At 42.7% G+C, this 27,464-nt stretch overlaps 1 protein-coding gene across 2 annotated transcripts; it reads right to left on the bottom strand.

Moving 5' to 3' along the window:
• Positions 1-3,505: 3,505 nt before the first annotated feature.
• On the bottom strand, positions 3,506-27,172 carry LOC311100379 (serine/threonine-protein kinase BRSK2-like; the record flags this gene model as incomplete). 2 transcript variants are annotated; one of them, XM_084141272.1, is made up of 19 exons in its annotated part: positions 3,506-3,717; positions 7,431-7,514; positions 7,806-8,016; positions 10,149-10,272; positions 10,463-10,511; positions 14,641-14,920; positions 16,217-16,277; positions 16,537-16,690; positions 19,444-19,541; positions 22,422-22,586; positions 22,769-22,800; positions 23,082-23,228; positions 23,553-23,621; positions 23,853-23,886; positions 23,990-24,106; positions 24,689-24,829; positions 25,267-25,352; positions 25,744-25,838; positions 27,088-27,172. In XM_084141272.1, 19 exons carry the CDS (start codon positions 27,170-27,172, stop codon positions 3,506-3,508), a joined length of 2,244 nt encoding a protein of 747 aa, XP_083997398.1. The 2 variants fall into 2 exon arrangements, with proteins under 2 accessions (XP_083997398.1, XP_083997399.1); XM_084141273.1 differs by having other exon boundaries at positions 3,506-3,705.
• Between the last annotated feature and the right edge of the window lie 292 nt (positions 27,173-27,464).

The raw sequence follows: 27,464 nt of genomic DNA, 5'->3' as shown, positions 1-27,464 counted from the left end.
GGACTGCCTTCAATGGGGAAAATGCCCAATTTTCCCATTGTTCAATGATCAATGTGGATTTTGTAAATTATTTATGCTTTTCAATGGGTTACAAATTCATTTTGGAACAGCAAGAAACTCAAAGGACACACACCATTTGAGAGTTTATTATTATAACCATAACAATTGTCGCTATTTTGACCATCAATTCAACCATAATTGTTATTTTTATCACAGGCAATAGCTATAATAGTGCACTTTTATATTGAAATTATGATACACATTTCTTTTTTAAAACACCTTATTCTACTGACCCTTCGGAATGGAGAATAGTTTACAATCTTAGCTAGATTAAGGATGATGAATATGATGGTCGTGGTGATGAAGATGACAGTGAACAATCATAAGGTAAACACCGACAGTGACACCAACTTATACAGTGGTATCTCTCGAAGTCAAGTGATCTTGCTGGCTCATTGCTGGCTCAGTCACATTATACAGAATGCTTGAAGAGAGTCCCTCTCATCTCTTTGCCTGTAACCTGGTCACAGGTGGTGCAACAGATCTGAAATATAAACCCCTGACTCAGACATTGACTCAACTCTTACAATGCCATTATCGAAACTGGGTCATATTCATTAGTGCTCACAAAATGCCTGTTTGCTTCCATTTCGTTTATAGTGAATACGCTCTGAACAGAGCATGAAATATAAACTGAGCATACAAAACATAAAAAACACCTGCTCTTTCCATGACATACACTGACCAGGTGAATCCAGGTGAATGCTATGATCCCTTATTGTCACGTGTTAAATCCACTTCAATCAGTGTGGATGAAGGGGAGGAGGCGGCTTAAAGAAGGATTTTTAAGCCTTGAGACAATTGAGACATGGATTGTGTATGTGTACCATTGAGGGTGAATGGGCAAGACAAAATATTTAAGTGCCTTTGAATGGGGTATGGTAGTAGGTGCCAGGTGCACCGGTTTGTGTCAAGAACTGCAACGCTGCTGGGCTCAACAGTTTCCTATGTGTATCAAGAATGGTCCACCACCCAAAGGATATTCAACCAACTTGACACAACTGTGGGAAGCATTGGAGTCAACATGGGCCAGCATCCCTGTGGAATGCTTTCGACACCTTGTAGAGTCCATGCCCCAATGAATTGAGGCTGTTCTAAGGGCAAAAGGGGGGGTACAACTCAAAATTAAGAAGATGTTCCTAATGTTTGGTATACTCAGTGTATAAACTAACTAATACAATAGAAACTAACATTTAGACAGAAAGGTGGGAAGGAATGTAACAGTTGAAAGTTCATGATCTTAAAACAATATTGGTGTCATAGGAAAGAGAAAGAAATCAAAGATATATAAAGAATGTTGACAAGAAAAACATTTGCATTAGCTCCTGATATATTTGTTGGTGCAAGATGAATTTCCTAAATAAATAATATATAAATAAATACATACAGTAAATAAATACATAAATAAATGACAAGGAAATGGAATCTCTCTTAAAACATTCTGCATCTGTTGCATATTGTGCAGTAAGGAAGACTGGTTGGTAATGTGTCTAGTTTCTATCACATAATACTGTTGTAATACATGATCATCAGAAAAGCTACATCTGCTTGTTGAGTGGTGATAATAAGGGTGCAGAGGATGGATCACTTGGATCATTGGTGATGACGGGACTCACTTGTTTGCCTTTTTTAAGTCTTGGATAGCGAGGAGTAATATGTCAGCAGTTTGAGTCCAGCTTCATGAGAATGTCCATCGATGAATGAATGTTAAAAACTACGTTTGGAGTCAATATGTGAATACTGTGGTGATATGTGACGAGCTCAGAGAGCAAATATAGTCTGTCCGATCCATAGGTCTGGAATGCACTTCTCATTGAGTCAGGGACAAACAGTGGAAGTCCAATCCATGTAACAGTTTGCCCATGTCTTTTTAAATATATTTTCATATTTCTCATCAAATCAAAAATACTTTTCTTCAGAGCAAAGGTTTGCGACAAATTAATCTTGGTTACATTGTATTTGTCTCTGAGAAAAAAGAAAATACAAAAATAATTCCAAACATATCAATGGCAACTTCGTTCTGACTTCCTTTTAAATTCCCATCGGCTTGGGTTCCACTTTCAGATACTGGAGCAGATACTGTGTGTCCAAGATGTCAATTCTTCCCGATGTCATTCTTCTTTACTATATCTTCGCTGATTGCGTCGACATCCCTGAAATCAATATATAAATCATCTTAACTAAACCTAAATAAAAAAATATTATTCACATTCACTTAGCTTAATTTGTATTTCTTTACAGCAGAAGAAAACAATGTTGAAATTTCTTTTTTTGAAGGACCGAATTTCTCCCTTTTAAAACAGGATCTTTAGGTGTTGTCAAACTCATTCATTGAATTGGCAGCATGTTCTATCTTCTGGAGTGGGTGGTCTGTGATAATAAGCAAGAGGGTTCTACATGTCTCCATCGTCTTTCATTGTCTTTTGTGTAAATGTAGGTACAATGTTGGGTACATCAAGGTATTCATCAGGTATCATTTGCTGCTGAGTTGTAAAGGTACAGGGGAGGGGGGCATTGTGTATTTTTGAGAACCGTCACAAAATCGTTCAAACCGTTCTTATCTTTTGGCTTGAGTTATTGGCTTGGTCCTTTGTAGCTCAGTTGGTAGAGCATGGTGTTTGTAACGCCAGGCTAGTGGGTTCGATTCCCGGGACCATCCATGGTATGCTAGCAGATCTTATCATCTAAATTAAAGTTGCACTATGCAGAAATCAATCTGCCATTTCCTGGTTGGTAAAACTCTAATAGTTTGCCTAATTTCAGTTTATGTGACAAGATAAGGTAGAATAGTGTAGAGAATCATTTTACCATCTAAACCGCTGTGAAATATGATTTCCATGACCAAACATATTATTTCAGCTGCTTGAAGCTGGTGTACAGTACAAAACCGAAAGTAAAAGACGCAAAAACAAAAAACAAAACTTCAGAACGGGAAGCATAGAAATTGTGCACATAGAACAGATCTACCGCTTCTTAGACTTGCTTTCAAGTAGAATGATATATCTATCACATTTCTATGTTAATTTGTCAGGTCGACCCCAAAAAAGTGACATATTGCCACTTTAACATATTTTTGCGTAATGACTTGCTAACTGGCATGCAAATTAGTGCTTCTTCAAAGTTCCTAGTTTGATCTATGATGTGTCTGGCTCATCCATGGATCCCTTTTGAAAACAATTTTTCGGTTTGTTTTATTACTGGTCTGGATTGGATCGCTGCTTGATTCAGTGAATCAACATGAATGTAGATTTCAACACTGATGAAGCGAGAGAGAAAGCTTGTGTTCTGGCTTAAAACAACTTGTTGAGACATCTTCTCAGGGCAGAATGGGTTTGTGAGGGGGTGAGTTTTTTTTGGACAATTTGTCTTCTTTTTTTCCCCCAATGGCATTTGAACACCTGCTACCCGACTGGTCTCACTCTCTCTCTCGCTCTCTCTCTCTCTCTCAGGGTTGGGACTGTGTTCCGTTGGAGGACAGTAGTCGGGTCCTCTCCTTCCCAGAGCCTCTGCGTTGTAGGACCCCCCCACTGCCTCCGATGCCTCCTCCGTCGCCTCGCTCGCCCCACTCGCACCGGTCACCACCGCCCTCGGAGCGGCGGGAGTTCTGGCGAGTGGGGGTCCCGTGGGGCCGGCCGTTCTTCTCATCTGGGAAGGGGTCTGTATAGAGAAAGAGGTGGAGAGAAAGAGAGAGTAAAGCAAAGCAGGGGTCATCAACTAGATTCAGCCGCCGGCCATTTTATTTTTTTCTTGAGTGGATGGTCGTATGCCGGAATATAATTACAAATAATTTGTAGACTACAAATTGACCACAAGAAGCCCAAATATATATATTTGACTAAAACATAATAATTACAAATCTTGCTTACATTTGTATACGATCACATCTCTCTATTATGCGTGAGAATACTTGGGAACAGATTTCCAAAATGAAAATAGTTTGGTGCTAAATTCCTGGTGTTTTTACAGTATTTTATCAATTATAAAAAAATTTAAAAGATACATACAGTGGAGAAAAAAAGTATTTAGTCAGCCACCAATTGTGCAAGTTCTCCCACTTAAAAAGATGAGAGAGGCCTGTAATTTTCATCATAGGTACACGTCAACTATGACGGAAAAATTAAGATTTTTTTTCTCCAGAAAATCACATTGTAGGATTTTTTATGAATTTATTTGCAAATTATGGTGGAAAATAAGTATTTGGTCACCTACAAACAAGCAAGATTTCTGGCTCTCACAGACCTGTAACTTCTTCTTTAAGAGGCTCCTCTGTCCTCCACTTGTTACCTGTATTAATGGCACCTGTTTGAACTTGTTATCAGTATAAAAGACACCTGTCCACAACCTCAAACAGTCACACTCCAAACTCCACTATGGCCAAGACCAAAGAGCTGTCAAAGGACACCAGAAACAAAATTGTAGACCTGCACCAGGCTGGGAAAACTGAATCTGCAATAGGTAAGCAGCTTGGTTTGAAGAAATCAACTGTGGGAGCAATTATTAGGAAATGGAAGACATACAAAACCACTGATAATCTCCCTCGATCTGGGGCTCCACGCAAGATCTCACCCTGTGGGGTCAAAATGATCACAAGAACGGTGAGCAAAAATCCCAGAACCACATGGGGGGACCTAGTGAATGACCTGCAGAGAGCTGGGACCAAAATAACAAAGCCTACCATCAGTAACACACTACGCCGCCAGGGACTCAAAGCCTGCAGTGCCAGACGTGTCCCCCTGCTTAAGCCAGTACATGTCCAGGCCCGTCTGAAGTTTGCTAGAGTGCATTTGGATGATCAAGAAGAGGATTGGGAGAATGTCATATGGTCAGATGAAACCAAAATAGAACTTTTTGGTAAAAACTCAACTCGTTGTGTTTGGAGGACAAAGAATGCTGAGTTGCATCCAAAGAACACCATACCTACTGTGAAGCATGGGGGTGGAAACATCATGCTTTGGGGCTGTTTTCTGCAAAGGGACCAGAACGACTGATCTGTGTAAAGGAAATAATGAATGGGGCCATGTATCGTGAGATTTTGAGTGAAAACCTCCTTCCATCAGCAAGGGCATTGAAGATGAAATGTGGCTGGGTCTTTTAGCATGACAATGATCCCAAACACACCGCCCGGGCAACGAAGGAGTGGCTTCGTAAGAAGCATTTCAAGGTCCTGGAGTGGCCTAGCCAGTCTCCAGATCTCAACCCCATAGAAAATCTTTGGAGGGAGTTGAAAGTCCGTGTTGCCCAGCGACAGCCCCAAAACATCACTGCTCTAGAGGAGATCTGCATGGAGGAATGGGCCAAAATACCAGCAACAGTGTGTGAAAACCTTGTGAAGACTTACAGAAAACTTTGACCTGTGTCATTGCCAACAAAGTATTGAGAAACTTTTTTTATTGACCAAATACTTATTTTCCACCATAATTTGCAAATAAATTCATTAAAAATCCTACAATGATTTTCTGGATTTTTTTTCTTCTCATTTTGTCTGTCATATTTGACGTGTACCTATGATGAAAATTACAGGCCTCTCTCATCTTTTTAAGTGGGAGAACTTGCACAATTGCTGGCTGACTAAATACTTTTTTTCCCCACTGTATATACACTACCGGTCAAAAGTTTTAGAACACCTACTCATTCAAGGGTTTTTCTTTATTTTTACTATTTTCTACATTGTAGAATAATAGTGAAGACATCAAAACTATGAAATAATCATGTAGTAACCAAAAAAGTGTTCAACAAATCAAAATATATTTTATATTTGAGATTCTTCAAAGTAGCCACCCTTTGCCTTGATGACAGCTTTGCACACTCTTCATTCTCTCAACCAGCATTCTCTCAACCAGCTTCATGAGGTAGTCACCTGGAATGCATTTCAATTAACAGGTGTGCCTTCTTAAAAGTTAATTTGTGGAATTTATTTCCTTCTTAATGCGTTTTGTGCCAATCAGTTGTGTTGTGACAAGGTAGGGAGGGGGGGGGGGGGGGGGGTATACAGAAGATAGCCCTATTTGGCAAAATACCAAGTCCATATTATGGCAAGAACAGCTCAAATAAGCAAAGAGAAACGACAGTCCATCATTACTTTAAGACATGAAGGTCAGTCAATACGAACCATCAAGCGCTATGATGAAACTGGCTCTCATGAGGACCGCCACAGGAATGGAAGACCCAGAGTTATCTCTGCTGCAGAGGATAAGTTCATTAGCGTTACCAGCCTCAGAAATTGCAGCCCAAATAAATGCTTCACAGGGTTCAAGTAACAGACACATCTCAACATCAACTGTTCAGAGGAGACTGTGTGAATCAGGCCTTCATGGTCGAATTGCTGCAAAGAAACCACTACTAAAGGACACCAATAATAAGAAGAGATTTGCTTGGCCCAAGAAACATGAGCAATGGACATTAGACCGGTGGAAATGTGTCCTTTGGTCTGGAGTCCAAATAGGTCCGCAGTGAATTCAAGGCACACTTAACCAGCATGGCTACCACAACATTCTGCAGCGATATGCCATCCTATCTGGTTTGGGCTTATTGGGACCATCATTTGTTTTTCAACAGGACAATGACCCAACACACCTCCAGGCTGTGTAAGGGCTATTTTACCAAGAAGGAGAGTGATGGAGTGCTGCATCAGATGACCTGGCCTCCACAATCCCCCGACCTCAACCAAATTGAGATGGTTTGGGATGAGTCGGACCGCAGAGTTAAGGAAAAGCAGCCAACAAGTGCTCAGCATATGTGGGAACTCCTTCAAGACTGTTGGAAAAGCATTGAGAGAATGCCAAGAGTGTGCAAAGCTGTCATCAAGGGTGGCTATTTGAAGAATCTCAAATATAAAATATATTTTGATTTGTTTAACACTTTGTTTGGTTACTACATGATTCCATATGTGTTATTTCATAGTTTTGATGTCTTCACTATTATTCTACAATGTAAAAAATAGTAAAAATAAAGAAAAACCCTTGAATGTGTAGGTGTGTCCAAACTTTTGACTGGTATTGTATATATATTTTTGCTCAGAGAACTTGGGGGGCCAAATAACCCCCCCCGCGGACCAAATTCGGCCCACGGGCCACCAGTTGGGGAACCCTGGAGTAAAGTGACTCCATTCATTTAGGTGAAACCAGTGTGGTGTAAGAATTTGGGGAAATAATAATAATAATAATACATAATTCATGTTATAAATAGTGTGCATACTATTAATAAATTAGTATTTCATTATTTGTAAACATATCCAAACATTTATAACAATTACACTCATTTATAAAGCAAATAATGGATTATTATTTTCAGTTATTATAATGTGTAACCGAATGTGGGAAATAGTATAAGAGGTTGGTGTGTGTGAGTAGAAATGAATATGTGTGACTCACCAGAGACCCCCATGGGCTGATCATGGGAGCTGAGAAGCTGGGCCTGAATGGTCTCCACCACTCGTTTGAACCTGCGACTAGGACCTGCGAACACACACACACACACATACACAAAGGCATTGAGAAGAAGCAAGCTTTTACCAGCACATGAGACACACACCTGCACCGCGCGCACACACACACACAAACTTTGCACAACAGCATATACCAAAAGCACAGCCAAAGCTGTCCCTTCCACCATAACAAACATGCCCTACTTTCATTCATTCGCGGAACTGTACCAATTCAATCCACCACATATAACGAGATATTGTAAATCACCAACTAACAGCAATAGAATGAACACTTATACTTTCTATTCCAAGTTCCACTTGCCTGATATGAGGGTGAATGTCACGCTGTAGATGCCTGTCTCTCTCTTGCCTTCCCTCTCGGTTTTCTCCCTCTCCCGCTCTCTCTCTCCCTCGGAGAAGGCAATGTCCACCTGGAACTTAACAGGCTTCTGGAAGACGGAGGGGCCGCCGGAGATCTTGTACTCGGCCCTGAAGCTGGTCTGGGAGATGACGCTGTGGCTGAGGGAGGGGATCTGACAAGGGGGGTAGGGGGGAGAGAGAGGATACGTAGGGTAATGGAGAGAAAGAAAAGGAGAGGTGGGTAGAGAAAGTAAGAGGCCGAGGGGGAGAGACAGAGAAAGAGGGTCAATGTGAGATGGGGTAGTAGAGAGCAAAACAAAGAGAGAATTTACTACCATCTGAAACTTTTCAGTTTTAGCCACATTGACACGTTTTTCATGTCATTAACGTCTGAGATCCCCAGAGATTGGAAAGCTGCCGCGGTCATCCCCCTCTTCAAAGGGGGTGACACTCTAGATCCAAACTGTTACAGATCTATATCCATCCTGCCCTGCCTTTCGAAAGTATTTGAAAGCCAAGTTAACAAACAGATCACCGACTATTTCAAATCCCACCGTACCTTCTCCGCTATGCAATCCGATTTCCGAGCTGGTCATGGGTGCACCTGAGCCACGCTCAAGGTCCTAAACGATATTATAACCGCAATCGATAAAAGACAGTACTGCGCAGCCGTCTTCATCGACCTGGCCAAGGCTTTCGACTCTGTCAACCACCGCATTCTTATTGGCAGACTAAATAGCCTTGGTTTCTCTAATGACTGCCTCACCTGGTTCACCAACTACTTCTCAGATAGAGTTCAATGTGTCAAATCGGAGGGCCTGTTGTCTGGACCTCTGGCCTTCTCTATGGGGTTGCCACAGGGTTCAATTCTCGGGCCGACTCTATTCTCTTGCTGCTGGTGACGCTCGGATCCACCTCTATGCAGACAACACCATTTTGTATACATCTGGCCCTTCATTGGACACTGTGTTAACAAACCTCAAAACGAGCTTCAACGCCATACAACACTCCGTCCGTAGCCTCCAACTGCTCTTAAACACTAGTAAAACTAAATGCATGCTCTTCAACCGAACACTGCTTGCACCCGCCTACCCGACTAGAATCACTACTCTCGGCGGGTCTGACCTAGAGTATGTGGACAACTACAAATACCTAGGTGTCTGGTTAGACTCCTTCCAGACTCACATTAAGCATCTCCAATCAAAAGTTAGATCTAGAATCGGCTTCCTATTTCACAACTCCTCCTTCACTCATGCTGCCAAACATGCCCTCGTAAAACTGACTATCCTACCGATCCTTGACTTCGGCGATGTCATTTATAAAATAGCCTCCAACACTCTATTCAGCAAATTGGATGTAGTCTATCACAGTGCCATCCGTTTTGTCACCAAAGCCCCATATACTACCCACCATTGTGAACTGTACAATCTTGTTGGCTGGCCCTCACTACATATTCGTTGCCAAACCCACTGGCTCCAGGTCATCTATAAATCACTGCTAGGCAAATCCCCGTCTTATCTTAGCTCACTGGTCACCATAGCAACACCCACCCATAGTCTGCGCTCCAGCAGGTATATCTCACTGGTCATCCCCAAAGCCAACACCTCCTTTGGCCGCCATTACTTCCAGTTCTCTGCTGCCAATGACTGGAACGAACTGCAAAAATCTCTGAGCTGGAGACTCTTATCTCCCTCACTAATATTAAGCGTCAGTTGTCAGAGCAGCTTACCGATCACTGCACCTGTACACAGCCATTCTGAAATTAGCCCACCCAACTACCTCATCCCCATATTGCTAATTTGCACCCCAGTATCTCTATTTGCACATCATCTCTTGCCAGTCTATCATTCCAGTGTTAATACTAATTGTAATTATTTTGCACTATGGCCTATTTATTGCCTTACCTCCATAACTTACTACATTCGCACACACTGTTGTATTTTTGACTTTATGTTTTGTTTACCCCATATGTAACTCTGTGTTGTTGTTTTTATCGCACTGCTTTGCTTTATCTTGGCCAGGTCGCAGTTGTAAATGAGAACTTGTTCTCAACTGGCTTACCTGGTTAAATAAAGGTGAAATAAAATAAATACATTAAAAATTAAAACGGATTCTATTGAAAATATAAAGGTTCACAAGATACATTCCTAGCACTTTAAAAACATATTACTAGGACTGAAGAGTAATGACATAGATTCAGAAAAAAATAGATAGAATGTCAACGTTTTAGCAACACAGCCATTCTCAAGACAAGTCTCACAGACATGATTAATTGAAGACGTTCGAAGCGGAGTCAGATACTTACAGAGAGGAAGGCGTGGACGATGTCTGCCTTCACAGAGCTCAGTGGCTTGTCTCTGATCACCACAAAGATCTGCTCCTCCTTCTCCAGGCTGATGAAGTTCCCAAACCACGACTTCTTAGCCAACCTGAGGGAGCAAGACACACACACACAGAGAGAGACACACACACACACACAGAGACGCACACACAGCGACACACACACACAGAGATAGAAATGGACACACAAACACATGGTTATAGCAAGGTAAAATGAGTCAGTCCTTAGCGTAGGGCATCTAGGAGGCATGTTCATGAGTGTGTGTGTGTGTGACTTACTCAGGGCTGGACTCTGGGGTCAGCCTAGACATGTCCTCTGATGTGGGCACTGAAGAAAACAGGGCATTAGTTGATTTATGGGGTTGACAGGAGGACATGCATTTAGTTATTTATGCTAATTTGCTCAATTTCAACTGTATTAAATGTTATCTATTGCTATCAGTGCTGAGCGATTAGTGCTTTTTGCGGTCGGTTAGGTTTCTGTTCGGCTATTAAACAATAATCACAGATTTTTTTTACATTAAATGCATTATGAAATAATGACTAAATGATTTTAGAGCTTTTTAATGGAAATTCCAAAGCCCCAAATAGTGAACATTCGATTGCCAAAACAATGAACACATTCATTGTCTCTGTCGGGTCAATACTGGGTAGACAGTAGCAGCCATACTGTGCTCCCCATACTGTACTGTCTTTGTCGTCCTGTTTAGCTAGGCTAGTAGCTAGCTAGTATGCTGCAGAGCTCATTGTTGTATTGTGTACATTCCTCTCTCATGTGTTCCGTCTCTGTACGTGCCGGGAAGAACAGGCGCAGTGGATTATGGTCATTGTAGTTAATTACCATGTTTCTGCGCTGAACTAGGTTGAATATTTGCCTAATGAAAACTACAACTCCCTTCAGCCCAGTGTCCCACATAGTTCTTGACTTAATGGGGGTATTTCCATGCATAGATGTTGCTGATGCCTGGCAGATCTTACAACACCTGGATAGGTATTTTAAGTATCAGCTAACCACATCATATGTTATAGCAATTTGTCAGTCGATGACACAGTCGATGACGTCGCACAACCATTGGTTGTTGCCTTGCTTCGCCTTAGCTGTGGAACGCGCCCAATTTCTCTTGTGAATGATTGGATTTCTCTCTAGAGAAAAGGCGTGTTGAGCTTACAAAAAACTAAATTAAATGGAATGCAAGTGAACTGACGTCAGTCAATTAGTTGTTTAATAACCCCCCCCCCCCACCCCCCCCCCCAAAAAAAAAAGGTTAATCGCTCAGCACTATTTGCTATGTAGTTACATATAGTCTGTCTGTGGATTCTAAGTTTATTTATATTCATTCGTTCTGTATTGTCAATCATGTGTCAAAATGGGGATGTTAAAACGGTTTCTGTTTTGTGGAGTGATCCTGAGCCTATTGTAAATAGCAGGCTCTGGTTTTCCACAGATAGAACAATAAGCCATTCACCGGATGTACAGTGGGGAAGAAAAGTATTTAGTCAGCCACCAATTGTGCAAGTTCTCCCACTTAAAAAGATGAGAGAGGCCTGTAATTTTCATCATAGGTACACGTCAACTATGACAGACAAAATGAGAAAAAAATATCCAGAAAATCACATTGTAGGATTTTTAATGAATTTATTTGCAAATTATGGTGGAAAATAAGTATTTGGTCAATAACAAAAGTTTCTCAATACTTTGTTATATACCCTTTGTTGGCAATGACACAGGTCAAACGTTTTCTGTAAGTCTTCACAAGGTTTTCACACACTGTTGATGGTATTTTGGCCCATTCCTCCATGCAGATCTCCTCTAGAGCAGTGATGTTTTGGGGCTGTCGCTGGGCAACACAGACTTTCAACTCCCTCCAAAGATTTTCTATGGGGTTGAGATCTGGAGACTGGCTAGGCCACTCCAGGACCTTGAAATGCTTCTTACGAAGCCACTCCTTCGTTGCCCGGGCGGTGTGTTTGGGATCATTGTCATGCTGAAAGACCCAGCCACGTTTCATCTTCAATGCCCTTGCTGATGGAAGGAGGTTTTCACTCAAAATCTCACGATACATGGCCCCATTCATTCTTTCCTTTACACGGATCAGTCGTCCTGGTCCCTTTGCAGAAAAACAGCCCCAAAGCATGATGTTTCCACCCCCATGCTTCACAGTAGGTATGGTGTTCTTTGGATGCAACTCAGCATTCTTTGTCCTCCAAACACGACGAGTTGAGTTTTTACCAAAAAGTTCTATTTTGGTTTCATCTGACCATATGACATTCTCCCAATCCTCTTCTGGATCATCCAAATGCACTCTAGCAAACTTCAGACGGGCCTGGACATGTACTGGCTTAAGCAGGGGGACACGTCTGGCACTGCAGGATTTGAGTCCCTGGTGGCGTAGTGTGTTACTGATGGTAGGCTTTGTTACTTTGGTCCCAGCTCTCTGCAGGTCATTCACTAGGTCCTCCCGTGTGGTTCTGGGATTTTTGCTCACCGTTCTTGTGATCATTTTGACCCCACGGGGTGAGATCTTGCGTGGAGCCCCAGATCGAGGGAGATTATCAGTGGTCTTGTATGTCTTCCATTTCCTAATAATTGCTCCCACAGTTGATTTCTTCAAACCAAGTTGCTTACCTATTGTAGATTCAGTCTTCCCAGCCTGGTGCAGGTCTACAATTTTGTTTCTGGTGTCCTTTGACAGCTCTTTGGTCTTGGCCATAGTGGAGTTTGGAGTGTGACTGTTTGAGGTTGTGGACAGGTGTCTTTTATACTGATAACAAGTTCAAACAGGTGCCATTAATACAGATAACGAGTGGAGGACAGAGGAGCCTCTTAAAGAAGAAGTTACAGGTCTGTGAGAGCCAGAAATCTTGCTTGTTTGTAGGTGACCAAATACTTATTTTCCACCATAATTTGCAAATAAATTCATTAAAAATCCTACAATGTGATTTTCTGGATTTTTTTTCTCAATTTGTCTGTCATAGTTGACGTGTACCTATGATGAAAATTACAGGCCTCTCTCATCCTTTTAAGTGGGAGAACTTGCACAATTGGTGGCTGACTAAATACTTTTTTTCCCCACTGTAGATTTAGAGTTATTTGGCAACTTTAGTTGTGAATGATACAAACCTTAAAATACCTTATAAATCAAAAATATATGGGCTGCATGATGCGACTATAGGCTATTGATGGTTTGAGAAGATTGCAAAAAAAAGCTTGCGCTCTGTTCCTTGCCTCAGGCTGCACATGCTGTTCTCTCATCAAGTTATCATATTTTCACCCATCAGACTATTCTCAATTTAATCTTGTCTTTACTAATATGTAAAATTTGTTTTGATTGATCAATTGGGCAGGAACAGGGACAAGACAAAAAAGACAAAAAATACATGTCATCCGTATGCACTGGAATAGTGGATGCCACTTTCCCACAGGTACGTTTTTCACTCATGTCGGGTAGGCTACTCCGGTAATTTCACTGCGGGACAGGTGATATTCCGTCCAAACTCTATATGCCATGGACTCTCCAACCCTGTTCATGCAGCTACCCAGTGCTTAATTTGGAGAAACCAAGTGAAATCTGTTCAGGAACATCGATAGTTCTGTTCTCACAAATTAAATTGTTGACAGCCCCTCTCTCTGCATCCTGGAGAAAGGAATGAAGGAGAGAGGGGAGGAGATGGAAACTGCCGGTGGTCAGATATTATGTAGCTAAAGGTAATGTTTCAGCCTATTAATTATGAAAATATACAAAATTCCCTATTCCTAGGCTATTCAAAATCAAATACAAATTCACTATAATTGTAGACTTACTCTGAACTTGTTTAATTTAGTCTATACCAATTATGTACCAAAGACACTATCTTAAATCAGTATTTTTTTCTGCCATGTGTAATATGCGGTAGACTATGTATTGTATAACTGCACAATCATTATTTTAATTCAGGGGGGGGTTTCGGGCTTGGGCTCATATATAGGCCTATGCTTACACATAAGCTCTAATATGCATTAGGGTGTTTTGAATTAATCATCACCTTAGAAAGCTCTGTCCATTTCGTTGTGTTAGGCTTTGAAACAACATCCACAGCGACCATGTTTTCCACTAGGTTTCAACCTGTTGAACTTCTTTCTTCAAATCACAGTGAGGTGAGTTTTAAAAGCACATACTGTTTTAATGATAAGTGTTTGTTATTTTCGATTTCATTTGCATTGATGTCAGAGTGGTTAGAGGGACAATAGAGCCCTGAGTACCAGTCCATTAGCAACCTGATAATCGTTAGCGAGTTGGGTATTACTAATGCTTGTCCAGAGTGCATAAGAGGAGATTACCGTGACGTAGAATTTTACTGCGGTCATGACTCATAACTGCCGGTGTGGCGGTAATGCGGTCACCACAACAGCCCTAACTGCAACTTCCTCTGAGGGAAACACCTAAAGAAAGTGACTTTATGACCTTGTGACCTCTCACCCTGCATCTTGCGGCGGTGGAAGCGGGGTGAGCCCAGCAGGTTGTTCTTGAACGAGTTGAGGCGGGTCCTCCAGTGGGCGGAGCTGCTAGCCGCCATACCGCCTCCCCCTCCAGGGCTGGAGGGAGGAGTCAGGGACAGGGAGCCCACCCCTCCGCCTCCCTCCGCCCGCGAGGAGGAGGACGAGGAGGAGGAGTTAGAGGGAGGGGTGGAGGAGGGGTGGTGTGGGTGGTGGACAGGGGTGCCCATGGGGGTTGGCAGCGGAGAGCCCTGGGGTGTAACCTGCGACACAGAGTGGGCAGAGTTGGGGTAGAAGCTCTTAGTGACCGACTTGAGCACGGAGGGCGAGGGGAAGAAGAAGCGGGGGAAGGGCGAGAGGAGGGGCGAGGGCGAGCGGGAGGGCGAGTTGTGGATGGGGAGGGACTTGATGGGTTGGAGGTGGGGCAAGTCGGCGGCAGCACCGTCCTTGGTGGGAGTGGGCAGGGTCTGGTTTTTGGGGTTCTGGGACGCTTTGAGTTTGTCGTGGGCTCGGGCCGGCCGAGGCATGGTAGCCCTTCCTGGTTTGGATGGGTCCTTAGTGTGAGGGGTGGCGGAGGTGACGTCTGATTGGCTAAATGTGAAGATGGGGCTCTGATAGGACTAGGGGAGGGGTGGAGGAATGGAAAAGAAGAAGAGAAAGAGGGATGGAAAAATTGAAAAAGAAGGATGGAAATGAGTGTTATGGGTTATGACAAAAGAGTGCTTCTTGTATGATGGTGAAGAAACTGCACTGACAGTGTGAGCTATTTGTATAACTGATTGAAAAATAATTAGTTCTGACCGTGCATTCAACCATTTATGTTCCAACCTCACTCTTTTTTTATCACTTTCAGCTAACATGTTAGATAACCCAGTACACAAAAATCCCTCCATGTCAGAAACAGTATGGAAGACAAACACTACAAAATGGCGTAAGCAATACATTATGACTGTACTATGAACTTCCACTTTCAGTAGTGATGCTATGACTGTGGTAAAATAGGGTTTCTGCTTTTGCTGATCCAGAACAGAAACAATTTAACCAGTATGTTGACATTTTCACAGTTACAGTCGAACACAACTTCTCAAATTGAACAAAAAGCTTAAACCAACAATGACTTCCAATGATGACCAACATAAATGATGACCAACTTTCTGCAAAACAAACATGTTTAACTTTACTTTATGTACTGTGTTGCGCTACAAAATGTGCATGTATCAAGTTGGTGCATGTTGTAGAAAGTATGGTGTAGAGAAGCAGAAAAATAAGAAAAATGACAAAGAAACTCCCAATGAGTAAGAATTATTCTGATAAGAGTGGTGTTATGACATGTAAAATGGCTCTGAATGATCAAGGAGCTTGAGTGAGATGGACAATCTCGGAGGAAACGTTAAAGCAATGTTAACACATTTTCAAATCAGCAATAAAAATGAATCTTTGAGGATTGCAAAAAATACACTTATGTCTGACATACATATAAGAAGACAGTTCAGAGTCAACGTTGTATACTTTATCATTTCAGAGTGGATGTTAAAAGTGTTGGCTAACAGTCCACTTACCCTGGGACTGCTGAGAGGGCTGGAGGAAAGGCCGGTGGATGCCCCACTGACTGAGCGAGACCTGTAGAGGGGTCACAAGGTCATAAGGTTAAATGTCATCATCATAAAGGTGAAGAAAATGAAATTATTCCACAATCAAGTAGGTCCACTGTTGGCTGATGTACCGGTATATGTATTATAATCTATACTGTGTGTATTCAATGTGGCTAGCAAAATGTTTGTTTGTAGAGTAAGCATGTAGTGTCTGTGTGTGTATGTTTGTGTGCGTGCCTGTCTGTCTTTGTGTGTATTTCTGGACAGTGTTTGTGAGACCCCAGTACCTCTGGCTGTTTGCGGCCGTGTCCAGGGCCCTGCGTGGCGGGGTGGGAGACCCCTGCTCGGTCACACTCAACACCTCCAGGCTCTTCCTCTCCGGGCGGCAGCGGCTGTGACGCGTCAGCATGGGAGAGTCCACGCGCTTACGAGGGGGGTCCGCTGAGGGACACCAGGGTGGAGTTAGCACAGCATGCAGTAACACCAACCTCCTCTTAAATTGGGTCATACCATGTGCAGTCAGGTCCAAATGTATTGGAACCCTTGATAAAGATGAGCAAAAGACTGTATAAAATTATTTAAAAAAGAGTGTCTGCTAAATGACTGAAATGGAATGTATGGGGTTATTTTCTGCATCTTTTTTTTTTTTTTACCCCCTTTTTCTCCCAATTTCAATTACGATCTTGTCAACGGGTTCGGGAGAGTCATGCATCCTCCGAAACATGACCCACCAAACCGCGCTCCTTAACACCCGCCCGCTTAACCCAGAAGCCAGCTGCACCAATGTGTCGGAGGAAACACCGTTCAACTGACGACTGAAGTCAGCCTGCAGCGATGCAGTGCCTTAGACTGCTGCGCCACTGGGGAGGCCCCTTTTTCTGCATCTTTCTATTGATAAAAAAATCCACCACTGGTGTGCGTGGCCAAACAGCTCTATTTTCATGTCATCCAACAAATGTAAACGCTTGGAGTTCGCTAAACAGCATTGGCATTTGGATTGGAACCGGTGCGATGGTCAGATGACATGAAAATAAAGCTCTTCGGCCACGCACACCAGTGGTGGGTTTTGCATGGAAAAAAATATGCATATCCCAATAAAATAACCCCATAAAATAATATTTTCCCATTTGTTTGAGCATACAATATACCTTAGTATTTGTATTATTTATTTTATACCAGAGGTGGCCCCACAGGTTCAAATGTGGTGTGGCAAAATTTGTACGTGTCTTTTCTGGGGCCTGGACTTTTTCCTGATCTCATGACCTGGTCAGGTAAAACTCTGGGTCCTATTTGTAGACTATGACAAAATATTATTATTATAGATAGATAGCTTCCCATTTCATCTGTTCTATGACTATAGGGCTGGGGGTTTTCTTGTCAGGTCATGTGAATTGGAAACACTCTTGGCCTATGGTGGTTCAAACCCTTTCAAACTACCACAAACCTTGTTATTATTCATTCTGAATCTGGTATCAAAAGAGCCAGAAACTACAACTTCAATAAACAACATACTCTGTGGTTTAGTGAACTACTATAGCAGAGCTGAGCATTATGCAAAGAATGGTTACAATGTCTTTAAATATGAATTCCACTCTATACACACACAATGTTAAGCAGGGGACTTTGAAAAATGTAAAAGACAGACAGGTTTCATGGTTGAAAAGTATTTTAATTTTATGTCATAAAACCTATGAATTGTTTGTCTGACTACAGCGCTTTTCTGCAATGATTCATTCTGTAAGCTTTATGTAAGAAAGGGTTACATTATATACAGTAGACTTTGTAACAAGGCAGGGTTACATTTACACAGTAGACTTTGTAACAAAAAAAAAATATGTGTAGCCTAAGTCATAAAACAACTAAACCTGTGTTGTTGTCCTGGTCTCCATCTGGCCCACCAGAGTTTGGTTCCCTGGCGCTCACTGTAGGTACTGATTGCCTGTAAAATCCATATATTCAATCTTAAATCAACTACTTTCAACATTTTCATTAAATAATATCCCCCTTTTCATTAAGTAGATGTTACTGAACGTCACTCATTCTATTGCAATCTATTCTAACCAAACCTGCGTTACCAGTTCATATCAGTAAGTGTCACTAATGCACTAGCTAGTCGAAAAAGACTGACGCCATGATGGCTGCCTGTCTCTGTATTTGTGAAAGTTATAGTTGTAACCATCAATCAATTCTCTCTTTCTGCATTAGCCTTCCATCTGTTATGGTTGGAGAAATGTGTGCATATTGTCTGTGTAGACTGCTCTGTGACAGTGAAATTTGCGCCACAAACACCAGCAGTGGAAATAAATAATAAATCCAACATTACTGAACTAACAAACTGGCTGACTAACCTTTTCAGGAACTTCAGTATCCCTTGGGTAGCAGCAGCAGTTCATTTAATCTTCTTTATCCTGCGCCAAACACATTTATTCAGTGAGTCTAAATTATGAACGTTAGCTGCTGGCTGCATGATTGCATCAACCTAGCTAAATGCTGTTAGCTATCTAGCTAGGCTACTAAAGCTAACATTAGTCGTTTTGTTAGCTAGCTATATATTGGGTCATTCTAGCTAGTTTTAGAGGACGACTAAACTGATTTTATTAACACATACCTTGTTTCCCATGAAAATGTGTGTTCACTCATGAGGCAGGCAACCAGGCAGGTGGGTTAGGAGCGTGAGTGAAGAAAGAAACCAAGTGCAGAGTTCAGAGTCAAACAACGAGGTGCTGGTGCAACCAAACCTAGTTGTTGAGAGGCGTGGTTGATGAAGCTCTGTAGGCTGTAGCTAGTAGACCACTGTGACTGACAAGCTAATCCACCTGTCGCAGCGTGTGTGGGGGTTGCATGAAATCCCAGGGACAGGGTTGTATTCACTAGACAAAACAGAGGCAAACGGGCTGAAATTGGGGGAGGCACTATGTCAACTTGTCCGATAAGAAACGCCTGCTTTGTATTACGTTGCAAAACGTTTTTCTTCCCACTGTCAGACACCAAATTGAGCAGTTTAAAAGGTGGGTCCAGTTAGTGTGTGAGTTGGGTCCAGTTAGTGTGTGAGTGCGTGGCACGCATGTCAGTCGAGAAGCAGGAGAGAGGTACACACCCAGACACAGAGACGTGGGCAGGAGGAAGACAGCAGACCAGACAGGGATGGAGTGTAAGTGCGGTCAATGGCTCGCTCCTGCCACCTAGGGACTCACCTACGTCATTTCGGGGCGGCAAATCTTCATCCTCGTAACTGGGGTAACGCTCCTTCCTGTCCAACAGGAGATAGTAGATCATCTTCTCCTGGTTGTCACTGGGGGAGGGAGGGAGAGGGAGGGGGGGGAGAGATTTGGGAAGTGCTCAAAGAAAGTTGAATCCTATCTATGCACTAAAATCATACATGAAAGGCCCATTGCAGTCAACAACGTGACTTTCCTGTGTTTTATATATATTTCCACACTACGAAGTTGGAATAATACTGTGAATTTGTGAAAATGATAATGCCCTTTTAGTGTAAGCGCTGTGTGAAAAGACCACCTGAAATGTCTGCCTGTTTTGGTGGGATGGAGTTAGTTAAATTAGTTAATAGACCAATAAGAAAGAGTTACAAACCTCTCTGCCAATAACAGCTAGTTTTCAGTTTTCCCCTCCCCACTCAGATCACTCCCAGACAGTCCAAGCTAAATTCTTGCTTGAGATATTGCGCTTCGCAGAAGCTATTTTTGTTTCTTTTTGACCATTTTAATTGAAAGCAATCACAGTAAGGTACTTAATTGTTACCCAGAAATTATTTGATATTGATACTGAGTCAAAAGGAGAATGTGTGTAGAAATTTGCACAGATTTCAATGTAGGATTAAGGCAGCAAGACGAGAGACCGGTTACAAGCAAGGAGAACGGAGACAAAAAAGGGAGTCGCACAAGAAATTTCAAGCACAATAGCGGCAATATCTGTAATAAATAAATAATAAATATATATATTCAGCCCCACGGATAGAAGTCGGCTCAAATCTGACGTTCAGGGTCCCAGAGCAGTGGACACAGCAGCTGTCTGGTGAAGTTGTAGGGAGAATCGAATCTTGTGAACATACAGTAAATATGCTCCAGGAGTGATATTACTTTTTAATTTAAAAACCTAACAAAAAAAGAAAAATATTGTTCTCCAGTGATTAACTGAAATACCCACACAGATACACAAGTATTATAATGCAAACAGAAGGTTTGATTGTAATCAATATTTATTATACTGCTTTAACAAAAAACGTTTGTTTCTTTACTTTACTTTTATAAATGAGAAATGTGCTAATTCAGACAGGCCTAATCTGCAAACTTAACATGCAACAGGTTATTTTTGGTACATTTCAAAAACATAATAAAATTAAGATCAGGTTTTAACATGTATTGTCCTGTAGATTTTAATCTCAGATAGTCCCAATCTTTCCAAACCCATCTATTTCTGATTGAAAAATGTTACATACAGTGGGGGAAAAAAGTATTTAGTCAGCCACCAACTGTGCAAGTTCTCCCACTTAAAAAGATGAGAGAGGCCTGTAATTTTCATCATAGGTACACGTCAACTATGACAGACAAATTGTATGAAAATCACATTGTAGGATTTTTAATGAATTTATTTGGAAATTATGGTGGAAAATAAGTATTTGGTCACCTACAAACAAGCAAGATTTCTGGCTCTCACAGACCTGTAACTTCTTCTTTAAGAGGCTCCTCTGTCCTCCACTCGTTACCTGTATTAATGGCACCTGTTTGAACTTGTTATCAGTATAAAAGACACCTGTCCACAACCTCAAACAGTCACACTCCAAACTCTACTATGGCCAAGACCAAAGAGCTGTCAAAGGACACCAGAAACAAAATTGTAGACCTGCACAAGGCTGGGAAGACTGAATCTGCAATAGGTAAGCAGCTTGGTTTGAAGAAATCAACTGTGGGAGCAATTATTAGGAAATGGAAGACATACAAAACCACTGATAATCTCCCTCGATCTGGGGCTCCACGCAAGATCTCACCCCGTGGGGTCAGAATGATCTCAAGAACGGTGAGCAAAAATCCCAGAACCACACGGGGGGACCTAGTGAATGACCTGCAGAGAGCTGGGACCAAAGTAACAAAGCCTACCATCAGTAACACACTACGCCACCAGGGACTCAAATCCTGCAGTGCCAGACGTGTCCCCCTGCTTAAGCCAGTACATGTCCAGGCCCGTCTGAAGTTTGCTAGAGTGCATTTGGATGATCCAGAAGAGGATTGGGAGAATGTCATATGGTCAGATGAAACCTAAATATAACTTTTTGGTAAAAACTCAACTCGTCGTGTTTGGAGGACAAAGAATGCTTAGTTGCATCCAAAGAACACCATACCTACTGTGAAGCATGGGGGTGGAAACATCATACTTTGGGCCTGTTTTTCTGCAAAGGGACCAGGACGACTGATCCGTGTAAAGGAAAGAATGAATGGGGCCATGTATCGTGAGATTTTGAGTGAAAACCTCCTTCCATCAGCAAGGGCATTGAAGATGAAACGTGGCTGGGTCTTTCAGCATGACAATGATCCCAAACACACCGCCCGGGCAACGAAGGAGTGGCTTCGTAAGAAGCATTTCAAAGTCCTGGAGTGGCCTAGCCAGTCTCCAGATCTCAACCCCATAGAAAATCTTTGGAGGGAGTTGAAAGTCCGTGTTGTCCAGCGACAGCCCCAAAACATCACTGCTCTAGAGGAGATCTGCATGGAGGAATGGGCCAAAATACCAGCAACAGTGTGTGAAAACCTTGTGAAGACTTACAGAAAACATTTGACCTGTGTCATTGCCAACAAAGGGTATATAACAAAATATTGAGAAACTTTTGTTATTGACCAAATACTTATTTTCCACCATAATTTGCAAATAAATTCATTAAAAATCCTACAATGTGATTTTCTGGATTTTTTTTCCTCATTTTGTCTGTCATAGTTGACGTGTACCTATGATGAAAATTACAGGCCTCTCTCATCTTTTTAAGTGGGAGAACTTGCACAATTGGTGGCTGACTAAATACTTTTTTCCCCACTGTATATATTAGTTTTTTTGGGGGAAATCTATAAATAGCCAGGGAGACCCCTGAGCTAGACAAAACAATGAAAGAAAGAGAGAAATTAGAGAGAAGAACATGGGCACACAGATGAACAGACTCACTTACTCTTCACACTGCAGGTTGCGGGTGAGTTTCCCGCGGTCTTTAAAGCAGCCCAGAGAGTGCATGCTGTCCAGCACGTCTGGGTCCAGCTCAGTCAAAGACAGGATGCGCCCCACACACACACGCCTGGGAACGGGCTGCTCGGGACACGGCTCATTACGACCCGACCTGAGACAAACAAACACGCAGACAGACAAACAAAAAGATATACACACACACACACACACACACACAATACCCCCATGTTAGTGACCCAAAACACTGGGCACAATAAACAACATTTGACATCAACTTCAAATTCTCAATATAATTCTATAATTCAAAGGCAGACCAAACGAATCTATACTTACTGATACCAGGAGTGCCTCTGGACGGCCTCTAGCTGGAAGGGCGTGAGGGCAGATGGAGCAATTAGAACAGTCTGTTCACACACAGATGGCTGCTAGCGCAAGGTGTAAACAATTCCTGCTAGGCCTGACTTTTGCAATTGGAAAAGAGCACCTCATCAGTTTTGCATACATTTTGGGCATCTAAATCTTATTTAGTGTGTCCCAAATGGCACCCTATTCATCCCAAATGGCTCCCACTTCCCTCTCCCGTCCTGTCTCTTGCCACTACCACCCTCCTTGTCCCCCTTCCCCTCCCTATCTCCCTCTCTCGTACCGTAAGTCTCTTGTCGGGGTCAACCTCGATCATGCCTTTGAGCAGGGCCTGGCAGTCTGGGGGGATGAAGTGGGGCATGTGGAACACCCCGCTCTTCACCTTCTCAAGGAGCTGACGCAGGTTGTCATGGTCAAATGGTAGGGCACCCTACAGAGGAGAGAATGTTACTGTTAAATAGGCCCTTTTACAAGGAATGGGAGGCAGGACTACACGTACGAACATGCCGGGCTGGTTTTCCATACACATATTAAGCCTAGTCTCCATTGAACATGCTTTTTAGTCTACGACTAGGCTTAACTCCTTGGTTTCCTTGGCACAGATAATGTTGAGTCACAAGGTTATAACCCAACTCCATGAATACGACATTCCAAATGGACCCCTAGCACCTCCACCCTAAGCCCTCCTGTAGATCTGAAAGAATTGGGTGGGGTGTAGGGCGTAAGGCAAAAATATCAGAAGACACTTTCTCACCACCAGCAGAGCAAAAAGGATGACTCCACAGCTCCACACATCTGCCCTGCGACCATCATACTTTTCTCCCTAAGAGAGACAGATGGAGAGATCAGAGAGAGAGAGAGAGAGTAAGAGAAATGGATAATGTGAGATCGAAATGTCAACTATGCAACAACGGTTAACTATCCAACATGTATCTCTTACCTTATCAAATACTTACATTTCTTATGTCTTATCAATCATTACATTTCTATCTCACTTGGTTGGATGATCTTAGCCACTTAGAATTATGAAAAGGGAAGATGAGCAGGAACCTACCCGGATCACTTCTGGACAGGCATAGTGTGGGGATCTGAAATGGATAGAAATGAGGCATTGAGAAGATGTAAGCATTTACCAGCACATAAGACCCACACACGTACATGCACACCCACATGCACACACAGCATACTCACCCACAGCTGGTCTCCAGCAGGCTGTCCCCCACCTGTAGGGAGGCCATGCCAAAGTCAGCGATACGGATGTTGTTCTTCTCATCCAGGAGCAGGTTCTCTGGCTTCAGGTCTCTGTGACTGTAGGATGGAGGGAATCAAGTAGATTAGAGAAGAGTAAAGTAGAGTAGGATAGAATAGAATAGATTAGAATATAATGACTTTATTAGTGAGATATTGAACTATAAACGGAAGTAAGTATTAACAACACTGAGACCACAGATGGCGTGTATAGAATATAATTACTTAATAATTAAGGAAGCATAAAAACATTTAGACCCCACCAGACCATTTGATTGAGCCTGCCTGTAGTGTTATATGGTCGGGGTTTGCACTTCTGGGACTATTCCAGTGGTCCCATTGCACCAGGAAGCTCAATCAGGTGCTGATAAGTTATTTGAAAGAAGAAAAAACTGCAAAAGAATTGTTAAAGTGGGCAGTCTCAACTGTTTCAGATTTGTTGTGCTTTTATTGAACAGATAGGACAGTAGAGGAAAGACAGGAAAGGAGATAGAGGGTGGACGAGTCAAAGAGCAGTGGGCCGGATTCGAACCCATGCCAACTCTGGCATAATGTGTGCTACGGTCAGTGGCTCTAACTGGTCGACCACACAGGCCACTCACAGATAGACAATGAGTTTTATACATGAATATAGTCGTTTACCAGATAGAATGACTGTGACAGAAGTCCAGGGCCGATATGATTTGTCGGAAGAACTTCCTGGCCTCTTTAGGTGTCAGTCTGCCCTTCTTCACCAGATAGTCAAATAACTCCCCACCTGACACATGCTCCAACACCAGGTACCTACAGGGAGGGGGCGGAGAGAGAGAGAGCGCGAGACAGAGAGGGAGAGATGGGTGATAGACAGAAAGAGAGAGAGAGAGGGGGGAGAGTGACAGAGATAGATAGTGATGGGTCATATAGAGGAGGAGAGAGAGGTGTGAGCGGAATAAATATATTGAAAGGGGTGAAGGTTGGGGTGAGAGAGAGAGAGATGCTGAGCAAGCATTTCAAGTGGGTTGAATCCTAACCTGAGGATAGACTTGTGTGATTAGGATTTTTGCATAGAACATACATTGAAGTCAATGGGAGATTTGATGACAGAAATCTGCACAGACTTCAAGAGATAGACAGAGCGGATTAATACATTCCTTTGTGTAATAGTTACACATCACACCCACGGGTCTAGAACTACAGGCTACAGGCAGAGCCGAAGGTCGCTCCTGAATGAATGAACTCACAGGTATTTGTTATTCTCGTAAACGTCATGCAGCTTCAACACATGCGGATGCTCAATCAGCTTCAGGATGGCAATCTCCCTCTCCACCTAGACAGAGCGGGAGAAAGGTGTGTGGGGGGGGGGGGGGATATAGGGAGAGAGAGAAGAGATGGGGATAGAAAGAGAGCAGGGAATAGAAATAGAGAGGGGGGGGGGGAGAAAAAGATATACAAATTGTAATTTCAGAGGAATTTACATTCCAGTGTTCACTCTTAAAGCATACCTGATGAAACATGTCTTCGTTACAGAGTGAGAAAGCCGTTGCACGCATATCATTTCATTACTATTACAAATAGTCTTTACTATGTACATTGCATTACAGTTATATTGCTATTGTAACTATTGCAAACAGACAGTTAATGATTAAATTGTCAGTCTTTAGAAAAGTAGCCATCGTACTGGGATATCCTTATTTTCATCATCATCATCAACACCTTACCTTCATCAGAACTGAATCGGACAGCTTCTCCCTGTTGACTATTTTGATGGCTACCTTTTGTCCCGTAATGCAGTGAACTCCAAGCTTCACCAGGCCTGAGAGAGTCACATGTTCACCCTTTTAATATCGGTATTACGCATTCATAACACATTCACAAAACATATACACTCACCGGCCAGTTTATTAGGTACACCACCCCAGTCACGAAAATCTATTGTGCCTACAGACAGTGAGTCACGTGGCCGTGGCTTGCTATATAAAGCAGGCAGACAGGCATTGAGGCATTCAGTTACTGTTCGATTGAATGTTAGAATGGGCAAAACGAGTGACCTAAGCGACTTTGAGCGTGGTATGATCGTCGGTGCCAGGCACGCCGGATCCAGTATCTCAGAAACGGCCGCCCTCCTGGGCTTTTCACGCACGACAGTGTCTAGGGTTTACCAAGAATGGTGAAAAAAAATAAAAACATCCAGTCAGCGGCAGTCCTGTGGGTGACAACAGCTTGTTGATGAGAGTGGTCAAAGGAGAATGACAAGTGTAGCTCAGTTGGTAGAGCATGGCGCTTGCAACGCCAGGGTTGTGGGTTTGATTCCCACGGGGGCCCAGTATGAAAATGTATGCACTCACTAACTGTAAGTCGCTCTGGATAAGAGCGTCTGCTAAATGACTAAAATGTAAATGTAAAATGTAAGAATCGTGCACGCTAACAGGCGGGCCACAAACAGACAAATAACGGCTCAGTACAACAGTGGTGTGCAGAATTACATTTCTGAATACACAACTCGTCGATCCTTGTCACGGATGGGCTATTGCAGCAGACGACCACACCGGGTTCCACTCCTATCAGCTAAAAACAAGAAGAAGCAGTTCCAGTGGGCACGCGAGCGCCAACACTGGACAATTGAGGAGTGGAAAAACATTGCCTGGTCCGACGAATCCCGGTTCCTGTTGCGTCATGCTGATGGCAGGGTCAGGATTTGGCTTAAGCAACATGAGTCCATGGACCCATCTTGCCTAGTGTCAACGGTACAGGCTGTAGGCGGTGGTGTACCACCGTCCAGTCTGCAGCAACTGCGTGATGCCATCGCGTCAGCATGGACCAACATCCCTGTGGAACGTTTCCGACTTGTATAATCCATTTCCCGAAGAATTCAGGCTGTTCAGGAGGCAAAAGGGGGTCCGACCAGGTACTAGATGGGTGTACCTAATAAACTGTCGGGTGAGTGTATATTACATCCATCTATCTATTCACCCACCCACCCGTCCATCCATCCCTCCATCCCATGATAAACACACACAAAAACATTCTTATTTTTCACACAAATAAAAAATGGTGAAATTCACCTGTCTGGCCTTTTCCCAGTGTTTTTTCCAGTCGATATGGCCCAACATATTGAGCTGACTGACTTAGTGACAGTTCCTTACTCATACTGCTCTTACTATTGGCTACGACTTATAGCGACTAATGTTGATAACTAGCTCTATATCTATGTGGATTTCATGAATTATCGTCCCCCAAAAAAAGTCTGGATAACAATGGAAAGTAATGGTTAGGAAGTTTGCAATGCTCCTTTGAGATAAGACTGGAGTTATAGATCTATATTCTGAGTTAAAGGCAGGATAAATCCTGAATTAAGAATTGTGGGTAATATTTCACATTACCAGACTAAAACTACTACCTCCACTGATTTGTGAGGTTTTACTTCTTAGTGGATAGGTGG

The sequence above is a fragment of the Coregonus lavaretus genome (assembly GCF_964263955.1).
Source record: "Coregonus lavaretus genome assembly, chromosome: 25".
NCBI lineage: Eukaryota > Metazoa > Chordata > Actinopteri > Salmoniformes > Salmonidae > Coregonus > Coregonus lavaretus.
Note: the sequence above shows the minus strand (reverse complement) of the source record. Positions and strands in the feature narration are given on the sequence as shown.